The 19,729-nt window shown below is 50.6% G+C and overlaps 1 protein-coding gene across 1 annotated transcript in view; it reads left to right on the forward strand.

Moving 5' to 3' along the window:
* Ada2 (adenosine deaminase 2) overlaps positions 1-8,916 on the forward strand; it is a 29,459-nt gene extending 20,543 nt beyond the window's left edge. Inside the window, exons 5-10 of the mRNA XM_087186210.1 lie at positions 1,839-1,966; positions 2,843-2,933; positions 5,458-5,566; positions 7,188-7,345; positions 7,870-8,072; positions 8,370-8,916. Of these exons, the coding sequence (XP_087042336.1) occupies positions 1,839-1,966; positions 2,843-2,933; positions 5,458-5,566; positions 7,188-7,345; positions 7,870-8,072; positions 8,370-8,469 (789 nt within the window). The 3' untranslated portion in view covers positions 8,470-8,916. The remainder of the gene's footprint in view (positions 1-1,838; positions 1,967-2,842; positions 2,934-5,457; positions 5,567-7,187; positions 7,346-7,869; positions 8,073-8,369) is intronic.
* The last annotated feature ends 10,813 nt before the right edge of the window (positions 8,917-19,729 follow it).

Raw genomic sequence — 19,729 nt, forward strand, 5'->3', positions numbered from 1 at the left:
GTGCTGCTTCTTTGCCTTCAGCTCAAAATTACACTGAGGCCACAGTGGCATATTCTGGGGCAGCATGTTCTGCTGTGCTCCAGTGAGCTGGTGCTGTGGGTGCTGCTGAGCCACCCTGGATGCTGCCTTAATGGTACCCACGTTCTCCCCTCTGATCCTTCCTGGGAGCCCTGAGCTTCTGGCCAGGGCATCTCCCTCCCCCTGAGCAAGTGAGCTCAGCGCCCTGGCTGGGGACAGCCTTTTTGGGGAGTGTGTGACTTTCCAGGTGTCATGTAGAGCATCAGAGGAAACAGCAGAGCCAAGGCCAATAGGGCCAAGTTCCCACTCACCCCACTTCCTCCAACTCCCAGACTGCAGAACAGGACCCAGAGATCAAAGAGCAGAAAGCTGGCTGCTTGTGCTTGTCTAGGGAGAAGATGGGGCCCAGGAGGCTGCCTGGAGACCATGGGCAGCCCCAGAGAGGTGTGGCTGGGGCACACAGCCGGGAGGGAAGGAGAGGTCCTGCGTGGGGTGGAGTGCAGTGAGGCCAGCTGCTGGTCGGAAGAGAAGGCAGGGCCCCCTGTGATGCCAGGCAAACCAGAGCTGACTGTGAGGAGAAGGGGTTGTCCCTCTTAGGAAGCAGGACAGTTCTTGGCTTTCCTGTTTCCCGTTGGCCTCAATTCCTACACCCTGTCATTCGGCCCTGGGCTCCATGGAGGGTCACCATTGCTAAGTCAGGACAGGCAGCCACCTCTGACTTCATCCAGTTGCAGTGTGACACCACACACTTCTACGGAGCGCCCGTTCTTCCTCCTTGGTGTTATCAAGGTGGGTAGGAGCCAGGGGCACGGTGCACTCCTATCATCCCAGCTCTTTGGGAGGCTGAGGAAGGAGGATCACAGGTTCAAGTCCAGGCCTGGCGACGTAGTGAGATCGTGTCTTGGTGTTAGAAATAAAAAAGGGCTGAGGATGTAGCTCAGTGGTAGAGCTGGAAATTTAATCTCCAGCAGCACAAAGAGCAAAAACAAACGAAAAAGTGGGAAGGGTGCCAAGTCTCGGGGGGAGCTACCTTTTCTTATTTGTATCTGTCCATCCCTTTGAAGAGAGGTCCATGGAAAGAAATGGAACCCCTACGTATTGTTTCTCCCTATCTTCACCCTAAAATCTCTGCAAAAACTCCTACCTCTTGTCCTGACCCTGAACGGCCCACGCACACTGCCCAGTGGAGTGGGATTAAGACCTGGCCCAGTGGCAGGGAGGGCAGAGGGCGCTGCAGAGGGTGGCACTCGGGGCCCCCCCCGCAGCCCAGTCCTGGCAGTCAGAGTACCCAACAGCACCCTGCCCGTGTGGTGTGTGTGTGTGGTGCTGGGGATGGAACCCGGGCACACGCGCTAAGCACTTCTCTGCCCCTGTGCTCACCCCAGCCCTGAGGGGCTCTGCACTCCGCCTCCTTTTGCATCTCTTCCTCCACTCAGCATCTTTTCCTCTGTCTTGCCCACTGCCCATCCCCAGCTCTCTGGACTGTGTCCTAACCATGTCCCACTTGGAGTCCCTGGTGGCCATGCTCATCCTGGAGCAGGAAGCAGAGGGCAGGCAAGAGTGACGTGGGTCTGGGGGGTCACTCTGGCTGCACCCTCGCCCTGCGGCCCTGGTCTCCATTTGTCCCACAAGTCCAGGCACAGCTCAGGCATGGCGCAGGCAGGCAGCTCGGCCTGGTGGCATTGGGGGCTGCCAGGGGGTATACGACTTCTCCAAAAGCAGCAAGGAGCAAGTCAGAGGGCTTGGGAGAAACTGAACAGTGGTAAGGTGACTCCTTCTGCTCCTCCCTAACATTGGCCCGGGCTGTCCTCTGTGCCCAGGTGTATGAACTGGACGGGCAGATCCATGATGCGCTGTGGATGGTGAAGGCTTACCAGGAAGCAGTTGTCAAGTTTCGAGCAATTCACCCAGAATTTATGGGACTCAGACTCATCCTTTCAGAGAGCAAGTATGAAATATGGCTGTGATGTGGACAGAGCCACAGGGCTGGGAGGAAGAGGAGAGGAGAAGGGAGGGGGGGCACTGAGAGGAGACCCCACAGTCCACACTGCGGAGCCGGGGCTTGGCAGGTGCCTGTGTGTTAGGGTCCTTCCCTGAAATCCCCAGGCTGTGACACCACACTGACCTAGGTGACTCTGGGATGGGTGTGATGTTTTTGCTCAGGTGTTTGGATAAAACTGGCCCTTGTCTTTGTTTGGCCACAGGGGTTCTGCTAGTGTCTGCTATGTGCCATGTGTGCCTTCGTGTGAGGTCTTCACTGGCCGCAGCCCTGGGTGACACTGGCCGGGCCTGTGGGTGGAGACTCTCTGAGCTGAGCCCTGGGCCTGTGCAGCAGTTGGCAGGAGGGGCCTGCGGGCACCTGTAGTCCCTCCCACGGCCGGTAGAAGGTGGAGTGAAGGCAAAGCTGAGGGGATCCAAGCCCCAGCCCCTTAGGCTCTGAAGGAAAGGCCAGGCAGGACAGCTTACCCCCCTCAGGGTGGAGGGCTGGAATAAGTGACCTGGTGGCTGGGGAGAAGCCCTAGTGGTGTTGAGGAGTCATGCCAGCCTTTTGTCCCTTGGTGCGTCTGTCATGTGGCTGCCTGCCCCTGCCCTGGACCTGACAGGAGAGGTGGAGGGGGCACCAGCTCAGGTACAGGCTCTCTGGGGAGCCTAGGGGCCTGCTGGCCTCATCAGCACATGGCTGTGCAGTCCGCCCTCACCCCCCCCCAGGGCCTGGTCAGGATGGGGTCACATGGCCAGTAGAGCCCAGGATGGGGGGAGCCAGCGACCTGGGCTGTGGTTCGGTTCCTGCATGTCTCCCAGCCTCCCTATCTCTCTCTCTCAGATCCAAAAGTGTGGCTCTCGTCACGGACGCCATTGTGCAAACCATCATACTGCGGCGGCGCTTCCCCGACATGGTGGCGGGCTTCGATCTGGTAACCGACTGTGATCAGAAAGGCCACCTGAGGAGGGGCCGCGTGGGTTGCTGTTTGTGAAGGGGACACCTGGGCTGAGCAGTCCCCGCTCTTCCCAGACCCTCGCAGAGTCGCACAGACCCCTTTGGGGATGGGGACGCAGCTAGGAAAGGCCAGGGGAGGACAGAAGAGCCAGGCGCTAAAAACGAGTTCAGGGTGGCAAGGATTCGGGGAGTTCAAGGATTCAGCAGTTGTGGGGGCTCCCCGAACCTCACCTTCTGCCCTGTTTTCTGCCCATGTTGGCCTGTAAAGCTGTCACCACCCCCGTAGCACACAAAAGAAAATTTGAGAGATGGGGGAGCCCTGGGCAAATTCTTAAGGGTGTGACTCTGCCCCTCTCCTCTAACTCATTTGCCTATCTATCATCTATCTATCCTCTATCTATCTATCCTCTATCTATCTATCTATCTTCTCTCTGTTTGTTGGTTTTGTTGTTTTTTGGAGACAGGGTCTCCCCATGTAGCTCAGGCTGGCCTCGAGCTCTCGGCAATCCTCCTGTCTCAGCCTCCAAGTGCTGGGATTCCAGGTGTGCACCACCACACCCAGTCCACCTCTATGGATTTTGTGGTGCTGGTGCTGGGGAGGATCCTAGGGCCTCCCAAATGCCAGGGAAGCTCTCCACCACTGAGCCCCACCCCCAGCCCCTTTCACTTTTTTTTTTGGTACTGGGGATCGAACTCAGGACCTTGTGCTTGTGAGGCAGGTGCGGTGCCACTGAGCTAAATCCCCAGCTTGTCTCTTGTTTCTCCAAGTTGGTCTCTTTCTGAAGATCTTCCCACACTTCACCCCAAACAGCTCAGGGCCAGGCAGGGGGAGAGGTGGTGTGAGAAGAGAGGGCAGAAGGGCCACGGGGGACTGCAGATGTGGCTCACTGGCAGGCGGCCGGCTTGGCATGTGTGCGGGCACCAAAGAGAGGAAGGGCCGAACTACTTTTCCTTCCCAACTCTGCTACAGGGGCTCCCTCTGCAGTCCAGTGGGCCTTGACCTCGCTCAGTTGTTCAGGCTGGCCTTGAACTCCCTATCCTCCTGCCTCAGCCTCCCGAGTGCTAGGCTGATAGGCATCCCACACCCAGCTGCTCCTGGTCATTCTTTTTTTTTTTTTGGTACTGGGGATCAAACTCAGGACCTTGCGCTTTCAAGGCAGGTGGCGGCACCACTGAGCTAAATCCCCGGCCACTGCTCCTGGTCATTCTTTTTTTTTTTAATTTAATATATTTCATATATTTTTAATTTCATATATTTCTTTTTTTTTTATTAAATTCTTTTATTGGTACATTTCAGGTATACAACACAATTACATTCCTCACTGGGAATTGTACCTCTACATAATGCATCTTGGTTCTTATTGTTTCCCCATTCCTAGCTCTCCCTTCACCCCCTCCACCCTTCCCTATTTACAAAGACTTTATTTCCATTTTTTCCATTTCTCATCATTTTTCCTTTCCCTTCTTTCCTTTCCCCTGATCCTCCCACTACCCCTACCCCTTCGGATCTTTTCTTCCTATTTTGCATTATCGATTATTCATTCTAATCATTGGTACATTTTAGGTATACAATATAATGACATTCATCTTTGGAAATTTGCACCTTTACATAGTCTCTCTTGGTTCTTACTTTTCACCCTTGCCCAGCCCTCCCTTCAACCCCTCCATTCCTCCCTATTTACAAATATTTTATTCCTATTTTTCCATTTTCTCATATTAATCCCATTCCCTTCTATCCTTTCCCCTAGCCCTCCCACTTCCTTCCCCTTTGCCCCTTTTCTTCCTATTTCACATTATCTATTATACATTTAGTCCTTATTTACACTTTCAGTTTCTCACACCAGAGAAACTATTCGGTATTTACACATGTGTGTCCTATTTATTTCACTTAAGAGTCTCACCTCAATGTGCATCCACTTAGCTATAAATATCTCTAATTTCTCATTTTTTATGGCTGAGTAGTACTCCATTTTATAAAAAAACCACATTTTCTTTATCCAGTCTCCAGTTGATGGGCATTTGGGCTGTTTCCAAGTTTTAGCCATCACAAACTGCGCTGCTATGAACATGGGCGCACATATATCACTGTGGTATGATTCTTTTAATTCTTTGGGGAAGATCCCCAGCAGTGGAATAGCGGGGTCAAATGGGACTTCCAGTCCTAGTTCTCTGAGGTATCTCTGTACTGATTTCCACAGTGGTTGCACCAGTCTACACTCCCACCAGCAGTGGAGCAGGGTTCCTCTTTCCCCACAGCCCCGCCAGCATTTGTTATTGGTTGATTTCATGATAGCAGCCATTCTTTCTGGAGGGAGGTGGAATCTCAGCATTGTTTTCATTTGCATCTCTCGAATGATCCTGGTCATTCTTAAAAGACTGTGTGACAGAACAGAGATAGCAGGGCACAGGAAGGCTGTGCCTGGGTTTTGGGGCACACCGCCCGCAAAGCAAAGAGGCTGGTACGAAGCAGATACCTCAGGTTCCTCCTCTTCACCCTGCAGGTCGGGTGGGAAGACACCGGCCACAGCCTGTATTTCTACAAGGAGGCTCTGATGATTCCACACAAGTACGGTGTGAGGCTCCCTTACTTTCTCCACGCAGGGGAGACAGGTGAGCTGTACAGGCCCAGCAGAAGGCAAGGGAGTGTGTACCAGAGAGCGCTGGGCTTCGGGAGCCCTGGGGCCCGTCCCATTCTCCGGCCCTGTCCTGAGCTTCATCTCCTTTGATTCTGACAGGAGCTTGGGACAGGGATAGAGGAAGCGCAGAGATGGAGCAGCATGAGGCACTTCACATGTATTATTCCTAATTCTCACCCCAGTCCTGTGGGAAATGTTTTAATCCCCACTTTATAGACAACGAGCCCAAGGCTCCAAAGATAGTATTTCTGGCCCAGGGTTAAAGTGCAGGACAGGAGTTGAATCTAGGAGCGAGCGGACCACCTGCAGTCACACACTGCACAGTGGCCAGAGAGGGGTGAGGTCCAGGCCCCCGTCCTCCGAGTGCTCTGTTCAATCTCATCCACCCTGCCGAGGAGGCCAACCCTGGCTGCGTCCCATCAGGAGCTGTCAGGAATGTCTTGAGCCTGGCCCCATCTGTGCCCTGGAGCTCTATCCGTGTCATCTCAGCCTCTCTCCTGTTTTGCTCCACAAAGCCCAAGCACAGATGTCAGCAAAGGGAGGTGAGGGGGAGGCTGTTCCAGTGGGGGGCTCTCGGCAGTGCCCCCAGCATCTGTCCCAGTGCCACAGGCCCCTGTCACCTTCAGAGGACCAAGGCCAGGAGGAGAGGGGAGGGCGCTGGCATTCATCTCTTCTTCCTGACATTTCCAGTCAGTTTAGATCCAATTTAGATCAAAGTCTGCTCTGGGAGATGTAAAGGATTGTCGTGGCGGTGGATGGGGCAGGGGGCTTTCAACCTTGAAGAACTTGTGGTCTAGTTGGGAAAATTATGCTTATGTGTGTGAAACAAGACCTTCACAGCACGAAACAGTGTAACATGGGATCTAACCAAGGTCCAAGATGTACAGTCGTTGGTGACTATTTTACCAGGACTTGAGAACTTTTTTTTTCTTTATTGGTACCTGGGATCGACCTCGGGACCTTGCGCTAGCAAGGCAGGGGGTGGAACCACTGAGCTAAATCCCAGTAGTGTCCTTATTTAAAAGAAGAAAAGAAATATTTACAAACTAGTGGAAAGAGATCTACAGGTATAGCTCAAGGGTGGAGCACATGTTTAGCATGCACAAGGCCCAGTGTTCAGCTCCCAGCACTGCAAAAACAAAAAGAACACACACCCTATGTAAGGAGCTTTGGGGATATCTCAGTGGTAGAGTACTTGCCTAGCATGGACAAGACTCTGGGTTCAATCTCTAGTATGACAAAAAACAAACAAACAAAAAATTCCCTATATATGTCTCAACTGCCTCATCTCTAATTAATAAAGTAATAAAAGAAAGAAAAAGGTATATTGTATCCCACGCGCGCGCGCGTGTGATGTGTGTGAGTGTGTGTCAGTGTTAATTTTCTCCCTTCTGTGGCATGTACCAGCCAGCATCTATATCCTGGGAAGGTCTGGGGGGTCTCTCCATCCCTCTCTATTGATTGTTTGGTTTTTTTTTTTTTTTGGTACCAGGGATCAAACTCAGGACCTTGTGCTTGCAAGGCAGACAGCAGAACCACTGAGCTAAATCCCCAGCCCCATCCCTCTCTATTGAACACTGTCCCTTTGTCCCCAGACTGGTATGGCACTCAGGCAGACACAAACCTTGTGGATGCTGTAATAATGAATGCTACCAGGATTGGCCACGGATTTGCTTTGACCAAACACCCAGTGGTCACAGCTTATGCGAGGGCAAAGGACATCCCCATAGAAGTCTGTCCCATCTCCAACCAGGTATGTGGGTCCTAGGGGCTGATCTGGTGTGATCTTCTCTCCAGCCCCAGGCTGTGCTGATTCCCTGCATTTGCCCCGTATAATTTTCTCTGCTTAACTCACTTGTTTTCTGTACTCTACCCCTCTGAGCTGCCCGTTAGTCACGTTATTTCAGAAAGCCTTTTCCCTAAACCATGCATCATAAGGGGGCAGCAGTGGGTGTCGCAGTTCGGTGGGATTTCGGATAAATGAGTGGGAGCACTGGAGAAAGGGAAGTGACCCCTCTGCTCCCCGCTGTTCCTGGCTCCTTTGGGCCCCTACCTGATTCACTGTGCTCAGCATGAGAGAGAGTCGGACCGAGCATCTCTGCCATGGCTCTGACTTGGAGAATGGGCACTGGCTCTGTTCCCAGGGCCCAGTGGAAACAGGGACAGAAAGTGGGGACAGGGCCAAGGAAGGAGCTGACCACGCTCACAGATGACCTCCCTGGGGTCTTAGCATTCCCTGGAGCGATGCCCACCTTTCTCCCTGGCCTCCTCCCGCAGGTCATGAAGCTGGTGTCCGACCTGAGAAACCACCCTGCGGCGGCTCTGATGGCCCAGGGCTACCCCATGGTGATCAGCTCTGACAACCCGGCTGTCTACGGGGCCAAAGGCCTGTCCTACGATTTCTACGAGGCCTTCATGGGCATCGGCGGGAGGAGCGCCGACCTGAGGACCCTGAAACTGCTGATCATGAATTCCATCAAGTGAGCGTCCCGCCTGCTGCGCAGAATCCCCTCTCTTCACCCTTCAACTTTTTTTTTCTGATGCTGAGTGTGGAGCCCAGGCTCTTGCCCTGTGAAGTGAGGGCTGCACCACTGAGCCACCCTAGCCCTTCCCACCACGGCTCCTGTCGCTCTCCCGGGACTTGGGGAGACACCAGAGTGGTGAGGGAAGCTCTCTGCAGTCACTGCAGAGTCACTCCAGCTGCCACACCGGGTCCCCTCCTGTCCCTGTCCAGCTCCCCGTGCTCCCTGGGCTGACCTGAGCTCTTCCTCCCTCAGGTACAGCTCCCTGCCCAAGGCAGAGAAGGACTTTTTCATGAACGCCTGGGCTGTGGAGTGGGATCATTTCATCGAGGGGCTGGCTAGGAAGCTGGCGTGAAGAGAGCAGCCCTCCACCCCCCTCCGCCCCTCTGCTTCCTGCTGTGTGCTCAGCTTGAGTCCAGCGCAGCCTGTTTCCTATCACAACTGCCCTAGTGAAGACCAGCGATGGCTTCTGCATCGCGTGACCCTTCAGAAACAGTCAACCATGGGCTGGGGATTTAGCTCAGTGGTTCCGCTGCCTGCCTTGCAAGCGCAAGGTCCAGAGTTCAATGCCTGGTACCTCCCCAAAATAATAATAATAATAATAATAATAAATAAACAGTCAACCAGCTGACCAGACTCACCTTAGCCCCGGGCCGTGGACTCCTCCAGCCTCCTCCACCCGGCCTCTGGGAGGTGTCCTCAGGGCTTAGTCCAGGACCGCTTTTCTATTCTGGTCTCGGGCCAGGGATTTAGCTCAGTGGTTCCACTGCCTGACTAGGAAGCCCAAGGTCCTGAGATCAATCCCCGGTACAAAAAAAAAAAAAAAAAAAAAATCTATTCTGGTCTCTTTTTTTCTCTTCTTCACTCTTCCTGTACACATTGACCAAGGAGTCTTTTCTACTCCCTTGCTTTTTCCCCTTCTGTGCTGCGGGTCCAACCCCAGGCACTGGGAATGCTGCAGGGGCAAGTGCTCCACCACCCCACTGACTGCCCCCACCCCATCCCCTTGCTTGTAAATACCTGATATCTGCTGCTGATCCTGAAGCCTACGTGTAATTCTGAACTCCCAGTCCTTCCCCGGTTTCTCCCCGCTTTTCCGCCTGTTCTGCTTAGGAGCTCAAGCAGATACGTTCGGGGACATTCTCCTCCTTGTTCTCTCCCCAGGGCTGTTAGCGGAATCCAGCTACTGTGCCTCCTGCCTGGGCTATGGCAGTTGCCCCCTAGTTGAACCCCCATCTTTCCTTGTCCCTTCAGATGTATTTTTCACAGAGCAAGCCGATTTTTAAAGAATTAAATTTCAATCCAGTGACTCCATTGTTAACAATGCACTGCGCTTAGCCTAAAACGCGGAGCTTTGCACGCAGTTCACGTACGTCCTGCCTCACCTGGTCCCTTCGGCACCGTCCCTCTCCAGAAATCCCTGGTGCCCCAGAGTCACACCCCGCTGGTCCTCTGTCCCCAAATGTCCCGAGCACCTCCTTGTGCCAGAGTGTTTTCTCATTTTCCCCGCCTTGAATTGCTCTCCACCTTTATCCAACTCCCTCCGGCTAGCTCGGCCGCGTGGCACCGCCCCAGAAAGGTCTTCTCCATCGGTTGGCCTGTCATTCTGTCTCACGGCACCTCGCTCTTTGCCTTTGCCATTTGTAGGCACTGATTTCTGTAGACAGAAATCTCTCCCAGACTGCAAGTCCACATGGGCAGACTCTAAAGATTCTCTTGCCAGCTGCCAGTTCAGGGTCTAGCCCTGTTCCCCAGCCTGCATAGGACTTAATTAAAGGTGTGCTGAGCACATGGATGTCACCTCTGTTTCTCTTTTGTGGCTGATTTATTTATTTTTGCCCCACTGGGACTGAATCCAGTGACTTGTGCATGTTAGGCAAGTGCTCTTAAGCACTGAGCTACATCTTCAGCTTTTTTTTAGACTGGGGTCACTGAGTTGTCATATAGGCTGGCTTTGAGCTAACAATCCTCCTGCCTCAGCCTTCTGGGTGGCTGGGATTACAAGCACGCACCAATGCTCAGCAACCAACCCCCCCCCCCCCCCCCGGCTGGAGATCCAACCCAGGGCCTCTTGCATGCTGGGCCTCACTACGTAGACCAGGCTGGCCCCGAACTCATGATGATCCTCCTGCCTCAGCTTCCCGAGTGCACCACCACACTCAGCTTCTGGGCAAATACTCTTAACAATGAAATACCCCCCGGCCTCCCTCTCAATCTGTTGAGTGGGTTGGTAAGGAAGGTTGAAGCAGAGTAACAGCAGGCCTCTTGTGACGACAGTCTGGCACACAGCCTGGTCTTTGGAGAAAGAAGGCAAGAAGCCAGCACTGTCCTCACTCAGCTGTAGGATGTGAAGGAGAATGGAGAACCCTTGCTGAGTACCTCAGAACAGGCCTGTCATCCCAGCTCCTCCAGAGGTTTAGGCAGGGGCAAGTAATCACAAGTCTGAGGCCAGTGTGTACAATTTTAGTGAGACCTTGACTCAAAAGAAGGGGGCTGGGGAGAGGCCGGGTTGTGGCTCAGTGACAGAGCACTTGCTTAGCATTTGTGAGACCCTGGGTTCAATCCTCAGCACTGCAAAAGTAAAATTAAATAAATAAAAACAAGCCAGGGATTTAGCTCGGTGGCGCCGCTCCTGCCTGGCAAGTGCAAGGTTCTGAGTGCGATCCCCGGTACTGCAAAATAAATAATAAAATTTCCTTATCAGTCCCCAGTGGCTTCACATTCCTTCCCCTCCATCATCGGCACCCAGGCCCTCCAGGGTGCAGCCGGCTCCCCTCCCCGTTTGTGGTTTCTCGAGTTCAGTTAGTGGTCCCAGGAAGAGCTTGCTGCTGCCCTGTGCCCAGCTGCAGCTGAACACAGGCAAAGCAAGACGACCTTCATGATCCTGTCCGATTCTGAGCATAACTCATTGCCTCAACCAATCCACCAGAGTCCTCTTAGGTCCCAGCTCAGCTGACTTCTATTTAATAACTGGTGAAAATGGAACTTAGCAGCCGGGGCTTTTATGGCCAGTTGCCAGGAACGTGGGTCTCCGGGAGAAGTGAGGGACTCCGACCGAGTCCTTGTAGCAGAGTGAACCTGCCGCAGCCCCGCCTTCCTGTCCCCCTCTTTTCTGCTTTTGTGCCTAGTGGAATAGGCTGAGTCCTTCTGAACTAAATGAATGTCCATTCATTGTTCTTGTCACTTGAGATGGCTTTGAACCTTTAGACAACTTGCGAGGATGGTACGGGAGCTGTCGGGGTTGAGGGTGTATGAGCCTGCTGAGCGTGAGAGGCCCTGGGTTCTACCCCAGCCCTGGAAAAAAAACCCTTTAATATGCTCTTTGCTTGCCTTCCCTAAATATCTACGGTACCTCTAAATTCTCTGGTGGTTTTTAGTATACTCAAATATGTGAGAATCTCAACAAATATTTGTATTTCACCATAAACTCTTGTTTATTTCCCAAAGACAGTGAATTCTCTCATGTAACCACCGTACATCCATCTGAGGCAGGGGATTCATGTTGATGAGATGCTTCCCCAGCACTTGCCCTTCCAGGCCTTTTTTCCCATCCAGAACCTAACCTTGGATCCCGGGTTACATTTCATTGTCCTGTCTCCAGGATCTTTATAGTCTGAAATAGCACCTTGTTCTTCCCTTGTCTTTTGTGACCTCAACATTTTCTTTTCTTTTCTTTTTCTTTCTTTTTGTGGTTTTTGAGACAGGGTCTTGCTGTGTCGTTCAGGCTGGCCTTGAACTCACTATGTAGCCCAGGCTGGTCCTGACTTGCAATGATCCTCCTGCCTCAGCCTCCCAAGTGCTGGTATCACAAGTGTTTGTCACCACACCCTGCTCAACTTTTTCCAACAGTAGAGATAGCCTTTTTTGGAGGTTGCTTGTTTTTGGAGACAGGATCTAGCTATGTACTTCAGGCTGGCCTCAAACTCAAAGCGATTCTCCTGCCTTTTCCCCCCGAGTGAGTGCTGGGATTATAGGCTCCTGAGTTGCCGTCAACACAACAGCAGAACTGGAGCCCGGGAGGCTGGTGGAGACCTGTGCCCCTCACAGCCCTGGGCTGGGCCCTCGAACCTAGCAGGCTCCTCAGGCTGGCCCCGTCCACCAAGGGCAGGTGTGGCAGGGAGCGAACCAGGAGCTCTTGGGAGTCACATGGGACCGCACAAAAGCGTTAAGAGGTGGGGACACACACCCTGCCTTTGAAGGAAGGCTGTCAGCGTCACATTGTAAGGAGGTGTGGACTGGGCATGGTGGGCTGTCCCTGTGATTCCAGGTTCAGGAGGACGAAGCAGGAGGCCACTCTCTCCCGATATAGAAAGCTCAAGGGCAGCTTGAACTATTTAGCAAGAACTTGTCTCAAACAAAACAAAACAAATGCAGATGAAGAAGTAAAGTATACAGGATAATAGAAACTGGAAAAAATTAATCATTGGGTGGTGATTTTTTAAAAAATTCCATAATTTCTTCTAAATTTATCAGTCGCCACTCCACTGTAAGGAAAAATCCTCACCAGCATGGTTCTTGGATTCTGTGGACTGTAAGAACTTAATTGGAGTTAGGTCTGGGGATGTAGCTCAGTGGCACTGCACCTGCCTGGCAAGTGCAAGGTCCTAAGTTCGATACCTGGTATCAAAAAAAAAAATGTACTGGAGTTGCCAGGCATGATGGCACATACTTGTAATCCCAGCACTTGGGAAGCTGAGGCAGGAGGATTGCCACGAGTTCAAGGCCAGCCTGGGCTACATGAGTTCAATTCCCAATACCAAAAGAAAAAAAAGAAAAAACATTTACTGGAATGCTCCTTTCACCTTTGGCCATAGGAGCCCTGTTAAGCTGGCTCCCAAAAAATGCCTGCAATTTTTTAATTTTCTGACACAGTAAATTGTTTTAGACTCATTTTGTACTTTTCCTCTCTTATGCCCCAAAACATTTCTTCTGAAATGGGTCAACCATTTCTGGTTCCTTTTAATTTTAATTTTTTTCAGAGATGGGGTTGCACTATGTTGCCCAGATTGGCCCAGACCTCCTGGGCTCAAGAGATCGTCTTGTCTCAGCCTTCCCAAGAGTTGGGATTAAGGGGCGTGGCACTATGTCTAGCTCCTGGTTGCTTTACATATTATTCTGGTAAGGAATAATACTTAGAAGGCCCATTCTGGGCACAAGATGTGTCCATTGCTACTAGTATGTGTGTATGTGTGTGTGTGTGTGTGTGTGTATGTGTATTCATGCACGTATACATATATAGGCACACATACATTGTGTGTATATAAATATATATATAATTTTTTTGGGGTATTGGGGATCGAACTATGATCCTTGTGCTTTCAAGGCAGCCGCCTGAACCACTGAACTAAATCCCCGGCCCTCATATATAATTTTTTAAAAGTTTTTTTGAGACAGGGTCTTGCTCTAATTCAGGCTGGGTTTGAACTCACTACGCAGCCCAGGCTGGCCTTGAACTTGAAGTGATCCTCCTGCCTCAGCCTTCCAAGTGCTGGGATTACAGGGATGTGCCACCATGCTTGGCTGTATAATTAATATAAATAGAGATATATGCTAACAAGCATTTGTATGTATTTACCTATTGATCCATATGTATATATTTTGTTTGTTTTTTGTTTTTAGACAGGGTCTCACTGTGTAGTTCAGACTGGCCTTAAACTATGTAGTCTAGGCTGGCCTTGAACTTGAAGCCATCTTCCTGTCTCAGCCTCCCAAGTGCTGAGATTATCAGACTGCATCCCCACACCCCGCACTACCCCCCGCCCCACACACACATACGCACACACGGCCAGGCATGGTGCCACAGGAGGATAATGAGTTCAGGTCCAGCCTCAACAACTTAGTGAGACTGTCTCAAAATAAAAAGGGCTAGGGATGTACCTCGGTGGTAGAGGGCCCTGGGTCCCATTCCCAGTACCCAAGGGGGAAAAAAGGGAAGGGAATGGCTGGTCTCAAACTTTGAGATCCTCCTGCCTCATCCCCCGGGGTACTTGGGATTACAGGAGTGTGTCACCATGCCCAAGTAAGGTTTTTTGCTTTTCTGTTTTGTTATTTTTTGTTTTCTGGTGCTGAGGATTGAACCCAGGGCCTTGCACATGCCAAGCACATGTTCTACCACTGAACGGCACCCCCAGCCCAAACCGCTGTACTTTTGTTCTTTGACAACAGTAAGGCCACCGGGGCTTCTGTTTCAGACAAAGTGTGTACTGTACCAGCGAGTTTTCTTTAAAAAGGCTCTTAAAAGTCAGGTATGATGGCACATGCCTGTAATCTCAGCACTCTAGGAGGCTGAGGCAGGATGGTCACAAGTTCCAGCTCAGTCTGGGCAACTTAACAACTAGTCTCAACAAGAAGATCCTATCTCAAAACAAAAGGGCCAGGGATGTCGCTCACTGCAAAGCCCTGGGGTCAATCCCCAGTGCCACAAAACAAAGAACTCTGAAAGTCGGACACGGTGTGTGCCGGAAGTCTGTTGCTCAGGAGGCCTCGGCAGGAAAATCAATTGAGTCTGGAGTCAAGGCCAGTTTGGGCAGCACAGAGACCCTAACTAAAGAAAAAGGGGGCTTCAAACATACATAAGGTTCCAGGGGAGTTTGGAGTTTCTAGTTGCCTTAACTCCACTTCTAGAGCAGGATGTGGTCCACAGAATCTGCCTCTGCTGTTGGTCCACTCTTCTTCTGGCAGAAGGAAAACAAGAAGGAGATGTGTTGAGTTGGAAAGACAATCTGATTCAATGTGCAGTGGTGTACATCTGTAAACTCAGCAGTTGGGAGGCTGAGGCAGGAGGATTGCAAGTTTGACCCCAGCCTGGGGTCAACTTAGTGAGATCCTGTCTCAAAATAAAAAATAAAAAGGGCTGGGGATGTAGCATAGGCATGAGCCACCACATCAGGCTCCGTTAAATTTTTTTTTGGTATCAGGGATCGAACTCGAGACCTTGTGCTTGCAAGGAACCACTGAGCTAAATCTCCGGCCATAAAATTTATTCTTAAAAATTAAATAGAGCCTGCCGGGGATTTAGCTCAGTGGTTCCGGTGCCTGCCTCACAAGTGCAAGGTCCTGAGTTCGATCCCCGGTACCAAAAAATAAATAAATAAATAAATTTTATTTTATCTCTTTTTCCCTCCTCAAGGCCCTCTTCCTATGTACAGAAGCTTTGTTCCCATTTTTCCTTCTATTTTCACTTTTTTTCTTGTCCCTCCCTTCCTTTCTCCCTCCCTCCTCCCTTGTTCCCCTCCCATTTGAACACTTTCTTCCCATTTCCCAACATCCATTATACACCTCAGTCCTTATTTCCACATTCAGTTTCTCACACCAGAGAAACAATGCAGTACGTAAACATGTGTCTGATTTATTTCACTTAAGAATATGGTCTCAAGGTCCATACAGTTAGCTATAAACGTCTGAAGCTCATCTTTATGGCAGAGTAGAACTCCATTGTGTGTAAAAACTCACATCTTCTTTATCCACTCATCAGTTGATGGGCATTTGGGCTGTTTCCAAGATTTAGCTATTACAAACTGGTGCCATAAACATGGGTGAGCATATATTGCTGCAGTATGATGCCTTTTTTTTTTTTTTTTGGTACTGGGGATCAAACTCAGGACCTTGAACTTGCAAGGCAGGAGCTGGAACCACTGAGCTAAATCCCCAGCATATGATGCCATATGATTTGCCATTTCTAATTCTCCACCTGAGAAGTGGCTTTATTTCAGATGCCCATTTTTGCATTGGGTCATTAAATTTATGGGAACTGATTTTTTTGAGTTCTTTATATATTCTAGATAATTGTCCTTTATCAGAATAGCTGATAAAAATTTTTTCTGTGGGTTTATCTCTTCATTCTGGTGGTGGGGTTTTTTTTGCTGTGCAAAAGCTTTTTAATAAGATGAGATCCCAGGTGTTCTTTGTAGTATTTCCCACGTAGGCTGGGTTTTGTTCATGAAGTCTTTGCCTACTCCTATGTCCTCAAGTGTTCTACCTAATCTCTCTTCCAGCAGATTTAGTGTTTCTGTTTTAATATTTAGATCTTTGATCCATTCTATTTTAGGTTAGTACATGGTGAAAGATATGGGTCTAGTTTCAATCTTTGGGATGTGGAAAGCCAGTTTTTCAGCACCATTTATTCAAGAGGCCATCTTTCTTTCAGTGAAGGTGTCTGGTTCCTTTGTCAAAGATAAAGTGGCTGAGTATGTCTGGAGTTGTTTCTGCATCTTCTAGTTTGTCCCACTGATCCTCAGGTCTGTTCTTTTGCCAGTACCATGCTGGGGTTTTTTTGGTACTGGGGATTGAACTCGGGTCCTTACACTTTCGAGGCAGGTGGCAGAACCACTGAGCTAAATCCCTGGCCCCACCATGCTGTTTTTATCACCATAGCTTTGTAATATAATTTAAAGTCAGGGGTTGTGATAGCCCCTCCTTTGCCTTTGTTGTCCAAAATCAGACTCTGTTTAATTTTTAAAGCTCACCAGAATAGGATTTTATAATCTGCCTCAGCTACCCAGTCCAGAATCTCAAGGTGTGCTTTCTCTAGTGTCAGGATGCCCCATGTTCATGACCAGCGTCGGGGTGTGAGTCACGGCCTTGTGCATGCTGGGCAAGTGCTCTGCTCAGCTACACCCCCAGGCCTCTGGGCGAGGATTTGAAATGCTTGAAATGATCCCTGACCCTCACAAGAGCTGATCTGCCCAGCAGAGGACAAACTGATAGAATGTGTCCATGAGATGTAAGGGAGCTTTCCTTTCACTGCTGGGGATGAACCCGGGACAGGCAAGCTCTCTGCTTTCTCTCTGTGGAAAGAGTGAATGAACTATTTGGGCACTGCAGAAGCCCAGGTGTGATTCACTGTGGCCTTGACCTGGGAAACATCTACACCCTCCACGCCCAGAGACAGAGCAGCCTGGACTGAGCGGCAGCGGGGCCTGGATCCACCCTTCCAGGCCGCCGTGAGGGGAGCTGCCCCAGACCCACCTCAGGTGGCCAGGCCAGCTCTGCCGTGGGGAAGGGTGGCCACTTTACCTCAAAGGCGACCAGATCCGGGAGTGCCCCGAGGATCCTTTTACCCAACTTTGTGCCACTGGAGGCCGAGGCAGGGCCCCGGGAGGCTCGTGGCCGTCCCTAGGTTGCAGTGCCTGCTGGCGTTTTCTCTCCCAGTCTGCAGTGCTTTTCGGGACTCGATCAGGGACTGCTTTCTCTGTACACTCCCGGGGTGCAGGACTGTCCGGGCTGCCTGAGCCCCGAACCTGCTCCGGGCCAAGGTCTGAATCCCTCCCCTTCCGGACGAGGCCACGGTGCATCTGCGCCCCAGGAGCAGCTCTCTCCCTCCAGGGACCGGCTGACCCCTCCTCTGACCTCTGGCCGCATCCCAGCCCCGGAAGCGGCCTGGGCTTCCTGTCCCCTCCCGCCCGGGAGCAGGGCGCAGCGGCCCGGCCTCAGCCACCGAGCTGGCCCTTGGTCCCGCACGGAATCCGCCTCCCCACCCCCTCCCGTTCCCCGGCTTGCGGACCGCCGAGGCCCTCCGAGACCCTAGGGCGGCCCCTACGTGGGAAATGGCCCGAGACAGAAGCATGTGGACAGCAAATGGCGACAAGCGCGAGGTTCTGCAGATGGCAGCGAGGACCTGCGCGGAGGGCGCCGCGGGTCACCTGTGGCTGGGGTGGCGGCGGACGGGCCGCTGCTGACCCCCGGTGGCCACTTTCGCTACTGCAGGGCGGCTTTGCGTTTCCCTCCAGTCACTGCCTGGAGCAGCTCTAGGGACAATTTACCCCCGCGCACGAGGACAAATTTGCAAAATTCAGGAAGTATAGATGGAACCAAAAACTGTACGTGATTTCTCCACTGTTTATACTTGTCCCCCAGATTGCAAGGCGAGGTCCTCCTGCCTAGGCCGAATCGCTTGTCCCCACATCTCCCCTCTAGGTAGGAAGGAACCCTTGACCTCCGGCTGTCCTGCAGCGTGGGAGGGTAGTGTCATCACAGTTTAAAGGATTTCACTTTATTTATCACCATCACCATTATTATTTTGCTGTGCTGGGGGTTTGAAACCCAGGGACTTGCATGCAGCAAGCATGAGCTCTAGCACTGAGCTGTTTGGGCTGGGGATGTGGTTCAGCGGTAAAGTGGATGCCAGAGCCCTAGATTTGCTCCTCAACACGGCAATACAATAAAACAAAATAAAAGTAAAAATAATAATTTAAATATACAATCACTTTTCAAAACAGAAAAGAATATATTGTGAAAGCTTCTGCCCACCCCACGCTTTTACTTCTCACTGAATTTCTTTCTTTTGCTTCTTTGTGCAAAATAAACAAATGCAGTCTGGTCCCCTCCCCTTTCGGCATATTATCCCCTCTGTTCTGAACTTTGCTGTTTTTATTTAACAATACACCCTAGACAGGCCTGGGCTCTATCCTTAGCACTGCAAACAAACAAACAAACAAACAATAGCCAGGCATGGTGGCATATACCCACGATCCCAGCACTGGGGAGGCTGAGGCAGGAGCATCATGGTGAGTTCAAGGCCAGCCTGGGCTACAAAACAAGACCCTGTCTCAATAAAAACCAAAGCAGTAATAAGAAGCAAACAAACAAAAAACCCCACTGTACCCTGGAGATCTTTCAATTTCTGTGTGTTTCTTTGGTTTAATTCCTGGGCTGATACTTGTAGATTGCTTATGGTGAGTATCCTTATTGCTAGTATTTGGGACCCTTGGGGGATGACTACTTCTCTGAGGTGTCTTCCAGGTATAGTAGGCTCTTGGGTTTAGAGTCTGTGGCAAGATCCTACCTCTTCAGTCCACTAGGCACTGGATTCCTGATTCCTTGGCCCTGACCTATAGTATTTTTAATGACCCTTAGGCAATCTCAGTCTTGGCACACCAGGAAGAACAACTGCTTAGAACAATTATGTCACCTTTGCTGAAGTAATACAATCAGCATCAACAACAGTATCTAACACAGCTTGGAAAATGACAAACTGTGGTAACTATTAATTTGTCACTTTTAACTGTATGAACGAGGTTTGTGGTTATATAACAGAATCTAAAACAAACCAGAAATGTTTATAGTAAATAAGCCCTCAGTATAGCAAATTTGCCCTTGGGGAGAAAGGTTAGAAGGAGTTGGGGGTGGTAGAAAAATATAAGAAGAGGCAAAGATTAGAAGTAAGGCTAGACCAAGAGAGATTATGGAAAGGTGCAAATTTCCAAAGATGAATGTCATTATATTGTATACCTAAAATGTACCAATAGAAGTAAGGCTAGAGGTCAAAGGGTAGATCATGTAAACGTTGGGAGACTGGTGAAAACATGAAGGAAAGAGAAAAGGAAAAGATAGAAACAGGAGCAGAAGAAAACAACAGCAATAAGAAAAAACAAAACAAGGCAAGAACAGAAACAAGGGCAGGGGATTTAGCTCAGTGGTTTCGTTGTCTGCTGCGCAAGTGCAAGGACCCGAGTTTGATCCCTGGTACCAAAATAAATAAATAAAATAAAAATAAATAAAAGACCCAAAACAGAAACAAGAAAGGAAAGAAATGAAGGGGGGGGAGGGAAAAAAGCCCCCTTAACTCTGTACAGTTTGACTGCAGGTTCACCCACCATTGCAGTCCGCTGAGTCTT

This window comes from Heterocephalus glaber, unplaced genomic scaffold, assembly GCF_053883595.1.
Source record: "Heterocephalus glaber isolate CG9 unplaced genomic scaffold, H.glaber_assembly_v1.0 deba00000281, whole genome shotgun sequence".
Lineage (NCBI taxonomy): Eukaryota > Metazoa > Chordata > Mammalia > Rodentia > Bathyergidae > Heterocephalus > Heterocephalus glaber.